The sequence below is a fragment of the Harmonia axyridis genome, chromosome 4 (assembly GCF_914767665.1).
Source record: "Harmonia axyridis chromosome 4, icHarAxyr1.1, whole genome shotgun sequence".
In the NCBI taxonomy this organism is placed as follows: Eukaryota; Metazoa; Arthropoda; class Insecta; order Coleoptera; family Coccinellidae; genus Harmonia; species Harmonia axyridis.
The window spans coordinates 27,195,563-27,209,468 of NC_059504.1; the positions used below are offsets into that span (position 1 = coordinate 27,195,563).

General features: G+C 32.2%; 1 protein-coding gene across 2 annotated transcripts in view; it reads left to right on the forward strand.

The window, feature by feature from the left end:
• Positions 1-13,906, forward strand: part of LOC123677690 (long-chain fatty acid transport protein 4-like) — a 61,048-nt gene that overhangs the window by 32,468 nt on the left and 14,674 nt on the right. For both annotated transcript variants that reach the window (XM_045614367.1, XM_045614368.1), the window contains exon 3: positions 13,655-13,805. In XM_045614367.1, the coding sequence (XP_045470323.1) occupies positions 13,655-13,805 (151 nt within the window). The remainder of the gene's footprint in view (positions 1-13,654; positions 13,806-13,906) is intronic.

Consider the following 13,906-nt stretch of genomic DNA (forward strand, 5'->3'; position numbering starts at 1 on the left):
AAGTCACATCAAGACCTACAGGAAATATTTTTCCTGAATTTTGGACAATCCTAATGCATCAACATACCTACATGTCAGTATTCAACTGCAAATTATTCGAAAACTGGCAATATCGGAACAGGAACACCTCTTTATGTAAAACGATTCAATATTCAATGAAATGTGAAAATTCTAATGAATTATTAATATTCAACTACTTAAGTATGTCAAATAATTATAGAAGTTATCCATTTGAGCAGTAGTTTCCCAAAAATGCATTCTGGATATACCTAATTTCAGAGATTGATTACGCTAACTTGCCATTCGTTGTCAGTTCTTATCGTTTACCACAAAATATAAAAAACAAAATACATATAATTTACATTACCAGAAATGTAATTACTATGACAGCAAGAAACTAATCAATAACATACTCTTACCTATTTAGGAGTATACAATGAAAATTGTTCGTGTTTCACTTGATTTCTTATTTTTGATAATACAATGAAGATGAATTTTTTTTTTTTTGTGAAGTTTTACTCGATAAATTATTTTTCATGAGTTTATCGTAAAGTTTAAACAAAAGCAGCAGTAAATATTCCGTTCGCCTGCCGCTGAAAGAATTCTCTGGAAACTAAATAAATTACTTGTATGAAATTTTGTTCATAAGTAAATGATAAATTTACCTCCTTAGTTTGAGAATCCATAAATTTATGGGATTCCGGATGAATGATTAACATATTACATATGTTCATTATACTCAGAAAATATATTTCATGTGTTGAAATAATATGTCATCAACAAAAAATAATTCTGGAAAAAAAAACGAACGCAATGATATCTTCTGCGAAATAAAGGAAATATAAAGACAAAGGAATTTTGAATTCAAGTACGACTAAAGTCCTTTATTTGATGTAGGTTTCAGTTTTCATTGTTGTACTCTTTTTGTTCACGAGTATTCTGTGAAATAACGAAAATCTAAAAAAAACAAAAGAAATATTAATTAAAATACGATGGCATTGCCATTTTCAATGTTGGGATCTCTTTTCATTGTTGTATCTTTTCAGTATTTTGTGAAATAAAGGAAATATAAAAAAAAGAAAGAATGATCAATTAAAATACGACCAAATTGCTTTATTCAATGTTGGGTTAAGTTTTAATTGTATTATTTTTTGTTCAGAAGTTTTTTGTGAAATAATCAGATCTAATGAAGGTTTCAAATAGGCACACGGATTTTTAATTCGCTATTAAGATTCTACCTACATTACAAGTATTGTAAATCTTAATCAATAAATAGAAGAACTCAGAGTTTTCATATTTATATATTGATGGACATTTTTTGAAATGAAATAAAATAAAATTATTTTCAGAAATGTTTTAATGTTAATATGTTTATTTAGTGTCGAACTGTAAAATTAACCTGAAGAAGCCACAGTGTTGGCGAAACAATTGTTAACATTATAATATTCGTGGAAAGTAATTTGTTTTATTTCATTTCAATGTTTACGGTTGGAACTTGGGTTAGCTAACCAAAGTTTCTACAGGTTGGCAACTAATGATACAATTCATTGTAACAACTCTAACAATGATCATTTTGTCATCTACACATACTCATCTTTAATGCTAGCACGAGGTTACACTATTGACGTGCGAGATTCATCCAATTGGGACCCGTATTTGTGTGAACACATCTCAATTAATGAATCGTATCCTTTTCATGGATGGGCAAATTAATGGGGAAAAAATGTACGAAAAAGTGTTCCTTTCCGATGTTTAGAAGTTGATGCCTAGACTAAAAATAAGTATAATTATGAAGAAAAAATATACTGCAGATGAATTCATATCATCCTTTAAAATATTATTGCTCCGACCACCTTTCGTCAAAATATAATGCGTTTTAGATTTGATTCTCAAAACTTTAGGTTCCTTTGCTTAGAATTTTTCATTTTAATATTTCACAGAAAATTGGAATACATGAACGCAAATATATTTTTGCCATTTTTTATGACATAGAAGTCCGCGTTGAACAACGATCCACATTATATCTTCCAAGCCATCCTTTACAAACGTACGTAAATGAATAAATTTTCATTCGAAAAATAATAAAATTCTGATTACGTCTAATTTATAAACAGTTGTCCTTGCGATAACTAAAACAATAATATCATGGCTAACACCATAACATGGCAAGCAGCCAAAAAGAGAAAATCTTCAAATCTTTCTCCGGAAATTAGTAAAAAACCCAACAATTGAAATCAGTAATAGATTTTATTACCTAGACACAAACACAAATAATATTGATTCTTCACAAAGACCCCCGAATATACCGAAACCACCAGTCATTTTCAATGAGAGAGAAGTTGAAGTTATCAACTGTTGTTAGCAACGAACAATATTATTCGAAAACACTCTGCAATTATTGTATCATGATATTAACAGGCTAGATTTCTATGTGATGAAGAAATTATTTTTCATACATATCAAACCACACAAGAACAACTACAGGGTAGTTATCCGGAATCTTCATTTCAGCGTCTTAACAGACGACATGAAAACAGAAATAGACGAGTTAGGACATAAAATCCGAAATATCAGCAACATAAGAGACCAAATGAAAAATCTACTTCACTCTTTTATGTTGACTTAGAACCGGGAGAAAACAATAAAGAAATATACCAAATGTAATTCATACTAAATCAAAAAATAAGTATCGAGCGAAAACAGGAAATCAGGTATTAAGAATACGGAATTCAAAAACATACTGCAAAAGACCATAAATGTGTGTTAAATGTGGTCAACAATTCTAAAACTTGCACAAAGCCTGAATCCACTCCAGTAAAGTGTGCATTATGTTAAAGAAATCACCCGTAAATAAAGGATGTCAAGATGACAAATCTACAAATTTTTAACACATGCGAAAAACAACAAGACAGACAACCAAACATTTCAGAAACATACTCACCATTAGGGCAGTATCTGGTCATAACAACAACTAAACCAAAAAGATCTTAGGACATAGGAATGATGATTCGAATAGACTAACGTTGTGGTATTTGGATTTTGTTATAGAGGCCAAACAATGTGCAATATTTCTGGGAATATACTATATACCTCGACCAGAACTTGAAGTGATCCTCGCATGTCCATTCTGTATGCAAAAAACAAATTAGCTCCTTCTATGCAATAAGTAAAGTTAGAAATTCTATTCCCCTACAGTCACTTATGAATGTTTATTACAGTCTAGTGTATAGCCTCATTTTAGAACAGTCAACAATCCAATGTAAAAACCTATAGGCCCATAAGCTTCTCACTAACTTTGGGAAAACTGTTCGAAAAGTTGAAGAAGGTCATGGACCTAAACAGGCTACTTCCCGAACATAAACTGGGTTTTAGGGAGAACCACTCAGCAATACAACAAATACATCGTGTAGTGAACACTATATCAACAAGCTTAGAAGAAACAATAATGTACTGGTGTATATTTGGATTCATCTCAAGCTTTCGACAAAGTTTGGTATAGTAGTCTACTCTTCAAATGGAAAAAACTTCTTCCCCAACCGTTTTAACTAATCTTGAAGTCATATTTGACGGATCTATACTTCACTGTAAAATATGTGATGATATATCAAGCCCTAATAAAATAAAAGCAGGGGTTCCACAAGTAAGAATGCTGGGTCCATTGCTCCAATGTCAGATGTATAGATAAGGCTAATAAGAAAATCCAAACATCTTATAAGCCTCCTTTGCAGATGATATAGCGACATTTACATCTCATGAAAATGCAGATATAGCCTCAGGAAAACTCCAAAATCACCTGACTGAGCTGGGAAAATGCTATCCTGAATGGCGACTTACCATCAATGGAACTAATTACAAGTCACATTCACCAATAAAAGAAACGTTTGTCCTCCAGTCAGAGTAAATGGAAATTATTAACCAATTTAAATAGATGCAAAATACCTTGGCATCTAGACCAACGCCTAACTGGAAACCACCGAGGAAACCACACATCCTAGCCAAAAAAACACAAATAAACATGATTATCTATCTATCTATCAAACATGAAAATCCGACAGACAGGCTTATAGAAGGAAAATCCAAGTTGTCCCTTCAGAATAAGGTACTATAAAGCAATAGTTAAACCGATATGGACATATGGTATCCAATTCTGGGAATGTACTAAAAAATTCAATATTTTAATAATGCAGAGACTTCAATCCGAAATACTTAGCTCTATAGTAGATGAGCCATGTTATGTATCCAACTAGACCATACATAATGATTTAATGATACCATCAATGATGAAATTAAAATACGTTCAATTAGCGTATCAACAGACTCGTAGACCAACTGGCTCAGAACCCCTTCACCAACAGAAGATTGACCATTTGACTTTGAATTAAAGTATTGTACAGGTGTGTCGATATGTATTGACAACTTCTTCATGTTAATTTATAAGTAAATACATTTACTTTATATTTAAGAAAAGTAAATTGTAATGGTGTCAAAAAATATTTTTAAAGACATCTAACTCACTACTTGTTTAAAAAAAAAAATTCAAATCGATTATAGATACATTCTAGTAGATTCAATATACAGTATAGAATTTGGTTACTCGTCGTTAGAGTGAGATAATGTTATTATCTGATTAAAAATATATATATTAGCAGTTGGATATCTAAATAGAAATGGCATTATACCTCTACGTTCGAACTCACGAATGGTTCCCATTCTCAAACAAACAAAATGTATCGATCACATGAGATATAATCTCAGCTCAAATTTCAAGAACATTGTATGTAATTGTTATCATTTTCATTACCTGAATATTATATTTTTTAGGAACTTGGGTTGAATAAAGGTGATATGGAACTTGAAATGAAAATATATATATTTTGATGAAAAACGATAATATGGTTATAATAAAACATCTATCGATATCATCTTGGTCATGTTCGATAGAGGTTTCATTGATAGTAATTATAAATTAAGACCTAGTCAAATGTTCAATTCAAATATTGGTTTCTGAGTTGTCTATTTAGTTTATTTATGTGATATACTTTCTATAATTTTTTATTAGGTATGATTATGTGATTAGGTCAGATCCAATTGATTTTTATGACTTTCCATAGTCTCGGTGCGCTAACGCGTTTTCAAAATAAAATTCCCATTGAACAATGCATTTTATGTCTTCAATAAATTTCACGAACATAAAGTAGGCACTTAGGTTTCCGAAGTTTATTGAAATTAAACAATAATCGAGCTAATAAAATACCGACCTTAAAAATTGATTCATTCATAATTAGCTCACAATGATTTCTTTGATGCATCCTCAATCAATATGAAATATGAGGAAGATTTAAATCTTAATACTAAATAGAATGCTTTTTTGTACCAATTATTCGATTTTTGTTTGTTTATGTCATATGCAGCTAACGAGCAAGTTGGTCTCAGATCCAATTAGGATTACATAATATAATCTTTGGCTTTCTACTGTTATTTCCGTATAGAATGAGGAAGAGTCATTCAACAGGTTGAACGTTGTTTTCCGCGTTCTTCGTTATGCCTGCGAGTTCTTAGCGATAGGTTCATTTGAATCAATCTATAGCTTTATTAGTATTGTGAGTTGTGACACTTACATTAGAATTCTGATTAGTTTTTGGTTCATTTAAGATTTGATAGGAAAAAAATGAGTCATTGTGTCATGAGCTTTCAAAACCTTATTCATTTTTCCCTTTCACTCTTGAAATGTACAGGATATCCCAAATTCGATGCTCATCTCGAGAACTATAACACTTACAGAAGAAATCTTCAAGGACCCCGATCTCTTTTCGTGATGAGATATCGAAAAGCAGATTATAGATATCTTGATTCGTTTTCGAGTTCCTGAAAAATAACTGTCTCAAATATTTTGCTATATCTTGGTTTCTGTTCTAGATATTCGAAAAATTCTTAAACGGTGTTTTCAGAAATTTTTGTAATTTATATGATACTCATAAAAAATCATAAAAATTACCTAATTATCTTCTCAGAGATATAGAGGAGGGTTGGTATTTCTTAAATGGGTGAATTCTTCAACGCAGCTTGGTTGAAAAGCATTTCGTAATCGGTTTTTCGAAAATGTTATCCGTTTCAAAGATATTGAGTTTTTTGACTTAATTTTTCTGATGGGATACCTTATATAAGATTGCCTAAACGCACGAAATCGTAAAGGAACTGAATCACATTAAAGAATTAATTCAAATAACAGACACGAAAATAACAGAATTTGTTTTTGTAACAGAAAATAGTATACATACAGCTTTATATTCTTCACAGAAGTAATTTATACTTTAGAGTTTGAAGATTCTACACCGAAAATATAGTGAAATGTAACAACGAACGAAGTCTCTTTTGTTTTCTCTATGCAAGCTAAACAAGTTCATCTTTATTGGTTACGAAGTTCGAAATGTTCAAAGTTCTATATTAATTCACTTTTGGTGTCATGATTCAAGGTCTACTCTTAAATTCGAGATCATCTGGTTATAAATCGCAGTTGTACATGATCTATTCTGCTTCCTTTATTTTTGAATGGAAAAATCAAGGTTATTATGAATGGATTTGTTATTTATTACGTCTTTCATTTTTACGGAGCATTTTGCCCCAATGCCTATAATTTTTCGAATTTTCGAGCCGAACGGAAAAACATACAAACGGAATTTGTTTAGGTCTGAAATTTCTTCCTCGATAACTCTTGAAGTATTCATATTAAGTATTGGGTTTGCTCAAGTAACCCCTCCTTTTTTATACGTAGAATTGAATGAAATAATGAAAAATATAGGTTCTAATTTGAAAATCTTGAGTTTCGATGAATTTGAGTTATCCAAGTTCATGATCTTCTGATAAACACCTTGTACATTTTTTATTCGAACCGAAACAGTCTTATAATTTTACGTATTTGCAGAATCGAAAATGAAGAAGATTTTCTCAAAAAAACTTTTTCTGCAGAAATATTCGAAAACATGTGAGTCCACGTCGTCTTCATTTTTTTCATAGGAATCACATTAACTCATGAAGCGTCGAGTTTTTACCCAAAGAATGGCATATGCCTGAAATTGTCACCAAAAATGCTATCTAATGATGCTATAATATACTGGGTGTGACTTTTGAAATGAGGAAGTAAAAGTATGATTCTGGTAAAACCAGAGGTTGTAAAGATCTGAAAATATTTTAGGGAGAAAGATCATTGTTCAAACCCCAAAATGCAAATTTTCAGCACAAAATTATAATTAGTTTTCCATAAACATATAATAAGCCATCGGCCTATATATAGCTTTGAAGATATTTTCAACATTGTCAATAACGAGTTGAGGAATAGAGCGTTCATTTTCTAAGTTTAATTGGTTCGTTTTTCGGCATTTCATATGCTTTTATATTTTGAAATGCTCATGTTCATTTGTTCTTTTTTTGTAGAAAGAAATATTGATTTGTATTTTGTAATTGTGAAGTTGTTTATATTCGTCTTAATTTCGATTCATTTGTTATATTTCGATGTACTTTCTTTTTATCAATTGAATTTATGTTTGTTCCATGAAAACTGACTTTTGATTGGAAAATTGTTACGAATGAAATTGTTAACGTTGATGAGGTGGGGTTTTCAAGCGTAGGGCCCAGAAAATCTTCGATTCGCCGCTACCTATACTGAATGATGAATTACTTCCTTTAGTGTGAAGTTTCTTCATTTCGAATTCATAGCTGCTCATGGCATATTGTGAAAATCCATTATATCTTTCTCAGTTATTCCATTACCAAAGCAACTTTCTTCGTAAGGAAACTTTGATTTTTGACTCAGCAGTCACCTGTTTGAATCCTGTACCGGGTTTTTCACCATAATTTGACCCCCCCTTTAACTACTAGTTACTAAAAGAGGTATAAAAAAATGTTTTCTCCAAAAGTTTCACGAAATCGAATAATGTTTTTTAAAATGATTTCACAAAACGAAATATGTACAGAATGGGCAACATATTGATTGCAACATTCTTTCAACACAGTTGTCATTGAATAACTCCACAGTATTTTTTAAGTTTATTTGTAGTTTTCGAACGAATAAACTTATTATTCTTTCGAATGGAACACCCTGTATATTTTTCTTTATTTGACTAGCTGTTTTTCCCCTGACTTCGAATATATATCATTTGTTTGGACTATCTCTCTTATTCTGAGTACCACAGAGTTTCATATTTTAAGAACCACCTGGCATGCTCAGTACTCAGTTTTCAAGTGGTATGCTGGGATAACTCAAAATGCTATTTTTTGAGTAATCTCATTGGCAACGATATGACTTACGTTTTCCACTATAAATTGGAATTGGATGATTTGGATGCAACTCCATGTAGCTTTCTTATTTTTATTGTTCTCCACATAAAGTGAAAATATTTCAAATTTTTCCGCCTCTGTGTAGTGCATATTCGATGAATAGTTTCATCGATATGTCATATAGTTGCAACATGATAACTCAAAAAAGGGCATTTCGAGATATCGCAGCCTTCTACTTGAAAACTGATTACTTAGCTTGCCAGGAGGTTCTTAAAATTTAAAACTCTGTTGTACTCAAATTAAGAGAGATACGCCCAACATATGTTATATATTTGAAATCAGAGGAAAAAGAGCTAGTCAAATATAGAAGAATATACAAGGTGTTCCATTTGAAAAAATGAAGTTGCAATCAATATGTTGCGCAGTTTGTATGTATTTCGTTTTGTGAAATCATTTTGAAAAACAATAGTAGATTTCTGAAACTTTTGTAGAAAACATTTTTTTGTACCTCTTCTAGTCACAAAGTTAAAGGGGGGGTCAAATTATGGTGAAAAATCCGGTACATATTCAGTTAGATTTTTGTACCTTTCGCTTCTCCTTTACAACAGTTGTTTAATCCGTTTCATTTTTATGTACACCGACCTTTACAGACTTCAGAGTATTTTCTGTCTTCTCTTGTTCATTTGTTGCCAATAAATTAATTCCATGTGATTTTACGTTCGGTGGAATCGGTAGTTTTAATCTATTTTTATTGAGCTCACCAGCTATATTATCATATTATTGCCGATATCGGGATTTTCGGATCACCATTAATCGCTTCCGAACTTTTATCATTCATATTTACCGTTCTCAGAGGTGTAATAATGAGTACATCATGCGAATGCTCAACAACTGTAGAAACATATTGTTTATTTTAATTTTTTTGAACACGTTCTTGTTTTACTTCGAAATATTTTAATCGTTGTGTTATTCAATTCAAAAATTTCATTCTTTTCATTTGATGATTCCAATAATTGAACAAGAAAGTTGATTTTCATGTCGAACATTTCCCATGAAGTCCAATTACTGACACATATTCAGCTTTTTGCCCCATATTTTGATAGGACTCGCAACAGTTCACATGAAATCCGTTTATAAATTTTACGGTTTCCATCTTCTTTGTCCAAGATTTATGCATAATTTCATCGCAAACGGTGCAGATCACCACACTTCATTCTTGAGCATGCATAGCTTTTCTCAATTTCAATTCCATCAAAAATATTATTATTCATATACTTTTGAGAGTTCACTTCTGACACGATATCACTCTCGTCCTCCATAATATTGAATATGAATATTAGGTAGTAATACTTGGAACTTTCAATGGTAATACCATAATTGATTGAATCTTCTCGATATATATCTCATTTCCTTCCATATCGAAAATTGCTTGAATTCGATAAGTAAGAAAAATTGAGAACATAGAATATTTTAAAATGTGGAACAGTTTTATATATACAACGAAATCAAATAAGAAATAGATGTACATGAAGCAAAATTAAATCAATTCATGGATGAGTTAGAACGCAAATAGTTTAATTCCCCCTGATAGTTGAGGAAGTTATCATTCATAATTCTCTAAATGACACTTATAATGTACCAAATAATAAATAATAATGAAAAATTTCCTTTATGTGTATAATGCTCAGTTAACTTCAACGAGTTCGATGAAATACGAACTATTTTCAATTTAACTCTTAATAGTAGATATTGTGGAAATTGATGATATATCACACATCCATGGATGTGTGATATAATTCGATTGATATGCACATCAATCGAATTGATTTACAATTTCAAAACTTTAAGACTTTGTGGGGTAGAAAATATTTCAGTTTTTTCAGAATTATACACACAGGGATTTTTTTGTTTAAGGACTGGAATTAATTTCCCTACGCCTCTACTTTAATTCCTCAAATTTTCTACTGTTTTTTATTTAGGAGAGTTTTCACCCTTCTGCATTGCACTTTTTTCTTCTATTTGGTTCTTTGAAAGAGGTATTTCCTCTTGTCTTTCTTTCCTATTGGGATTTGTATTATCTTTCTTAATTCACTATACTTGTGATCTTTTAGCGTCTTCTTTATTTGTTTGTTAACTATTTCCTCAATAGTTTCCATTTTTCTGATTTGTTAGTTGCTTATATACCATGAGGCGCCTACCACTGTTCTGATTACTGTATTTAGTTTTCTTCGTAACCGATCTTTTTTATTGTCTTTGTATTATACTAGGTTCCTTCTTCATATACATGTATTAGCACTTTATTTTTTATCTTCAGCTTATTTCCTAAGGAAAGTTTACTTTCTGGGTTGAGCTGCAGGTATAGAGTCTCTCGGGCAATTGCCTTTCTCTTTTCTGTTTTCTTCTATCTGTTCATTAAAGTTCATTCTTTCAGCCATTCTGCTTCCTTTTTCCAATTTACCGTGTGATTTTCCACTTTGATGTTTCCTACTTTGTCCTTCCTCCAAAGTAGAATGCAACTGTTTCATCGTATTCATTTTGAATCTTGAAGTATTCCATCAGTTTATCTAAGTCTATCTGTAACTGCCTAGTTATTGATTTCCGTGTTCTAATGTAATGGTAAAACTGCCATGTATAGGTCGAACAAATGCGGTCCTATCACCGATCCTTGGGGAATTTCTTCTTCAATTTCTCTAATCGTTAACCTGCTACTATCTATATTCATTCATTTTTTCCAGATATTATTTTATTAACCTCGTTAGTTTGGTTGGAAATTTCATCACCTTCATTTTGTATATCAGTTCTTGGTGCCATCCAAACGGGTAATTTTTTTTACTTCTACGAGATTTGTTAACCTTCACTAAATTCCCTATCACTTTACTTATTGGCGATAATAGGCTTAAGGGTCGATAGTTTGTTGGATCTTTCTTCTCTTTTCCTTTCTTCCAAATTAATATTGTATCCGCCGTTTTCTATTTGCTTGGATAATATCCTGTTTTTAGTATGGATATGGCCATTTCAACAATTTCACCTTGAGCTTCTTCTGGTTAGTTTTCAACTGCTTCTATTTCTTTGTAATCATTGTTTGTTAAATTTCCATTATTTGAACTCTTTGATTGAATTGGTCGTTGTTGATTTTTGGATTTGGCTTCAATTGATGGTCCAGTAATTCTGCAAACATTTCTGCCTCTTCTTCATTTGTAATGATTACTTAATTTCCCTTCTACAGCTTTGGTATCTTCGCTCTCGTTTTTCTTCCAGTTAGTGGTGACGTCATGTTCCACAATGATTGGTCTTCCGTAGCTAGTTCTTCCAGCTTCTTATCCCAGTCTTCGTTGAACACTTGTCTGACTCTGTTTTTCACTTCGTTGGTCAATTTATTTAGTATTGTTTTATCACCGGGGTTCAATGTGCGTCTTTACCGTGATCCGATGAGAGATTCATCTTGGTTTCTATTTTATAATTCGCTGTTACATTTTTCATTAATGCTATGTCCAATATGTCCATCGTAGCTGTGACTTCGTTGAAATGAGTGGGATCTTCTGGACCTAGTACTAATAGATTACATTTGTTTCCTATATCTCTCAGTTTTTTCCATGGACATTTTTCTCTTAGTTTTCTGGGATTTCTACTCCTTTTTTCTTAGCTTCCTTCTTTTTGGCTTCCATATTTTTGCTATTTTCCGTAATTTTAGTCCAAGCATTCTCTTTAGGTATTGGAGCCTCTTTATATTTAGGTTATTCGGGTTTTCGGCACATCTTATATACCTAAGTTAAAAGTAACGCCTCCATAGTTTGCACATGTCGGTTGTGTTGTAGTTGGTTTCGGGCACTCCGCTGTGTTGTATCCTTCTTCGCATTTCATGCATTTGTAGGATGCATGGCAGAATCTTTGAGAATGTCCGTACAATTGACATCGGTAGCATTGAATTAGTTCCGACCTTATCTTTAGACTCTCAACTCGTATGGATATTACGCAACAACACTCTTTTTGTTTGGTGAATATTCCCTTATATGCTTTGTCTATTTCGACAAGCACGAGGGGAATGGGATGTTTCTTGCCTTTCATTCTCGTTATCTTTGTAACTGTTTAACCCTGATCAGCTAAGTCCTTCTTTTTTTTTCGGTGAATTTCAAAAGTACACTTTGGAGGGCAACTTTTAGGTTCTTTTCACTTTTCAGACCAAAAGTGTGAAATTCTTCGTCGCCTTCTTTCAAGATTTTATAGTGTTCTGTAATCTTCGCTCTTAGGTTCAATTTGCACCCCTTGGGAGACTAGTTTTACTTTTTTGCATTCAACTTGTTTTTTTTGTTGACGTGATTATGTACAACTATTTCATTCCTCAGAATCAAGTGTGCGATTATTTCACTTTTCATATTTTGTGTATTCTTCTCATTTTCACTCGTAGTTTTCGACTCTACCTCTTCTTGACTATCATTTGTATTTTTCTTCGTATCTTCGTAAATTTTTTCATTTTCTTTCTCAATTTCCATCCTCATTAAGTATGTCGAAGCAGTTTGATGTTTTCACTGCTTCTGTATTCTCTTCTTGGGGGTTTTGAGGTTGTCTTGCGCGGTTTTTTGAAAGCTGATTCGCCTACTGCTTCTTCGAGTTAATTTTCTTCTTTCCTCACATTTCTTTGTAATTGCTAACAAATGTCTACTGTATTTTTGAGCAGATAACTGCTCAACGTAACAAAATTTTGTATCGTTTTATTCATTGCGGATAACCAGTTTATTTCACTTTATATCGTTCAGAATCTTAATTCACTCGTCCTTATAGCAGATAAGGATCGATCACTACTGTAATCACCACACTTTCACTCTGGAATGGAGCTTATACGCCTATGCGCAGCAGTCCACTTCGTCCTAATACTTTCACGAGTAATCGCCAGTCGCCACTGAATGGGCATTATACAGGGTGATTCTCCGCGATGACTTATAAGACGTTTATGGAAAACTAATCATTATTTTATGCTGAAAAATTGCATCTTTGAGGTTTGAGATAATGATCTTTCTTCCTAAAATATTTTCTGACCTCTAAAACTTCCGGTTATACCAAAAACCTACTACTACCTTCTTATTTCAAATGGCACACCCAGTATATTATTGCATCATTAGATAGCTTGTTTGATGAAAATTTCAGCAATATGATATAACTTGGGTGAAAAATTAGTTAATGGGATTCTTCTGAGGAAATGGTGGCCACAAGGATTCACATTTTTTTGAATATTGTAGAAAAAGTTTTTTCGGGAAAACCTTTTTAATTTTCAATTCTGCCTGATTAGGTAATTATTACTAGTATATACTAGTAGAAAGTAGCTTTTAGGAGTAATTTTTTATGAATTTATAGAAAACCATTTCAATAATCACTTTTATTTTAGGGCCCTGTACCGCTTCATCCGGCTACAGTTACAGATCAAAAGTTATGCCAGAAAGAACTTAACACTGGCTGACATCTTCAGAGAGAACGTGAAAAAGCATCCGAGCAAAACTGCGATCTGTTTCGAGGATCAAGAGTGGGATTTCGCAAAGGTAATCTTGAATTTGCATATTTACTTTCTCAACTGCTTGTTATTGTTGTAAGTCAATAGCCTGAGTCAGTAAACGATCAAACGTTTCGGTTATCTATAGGT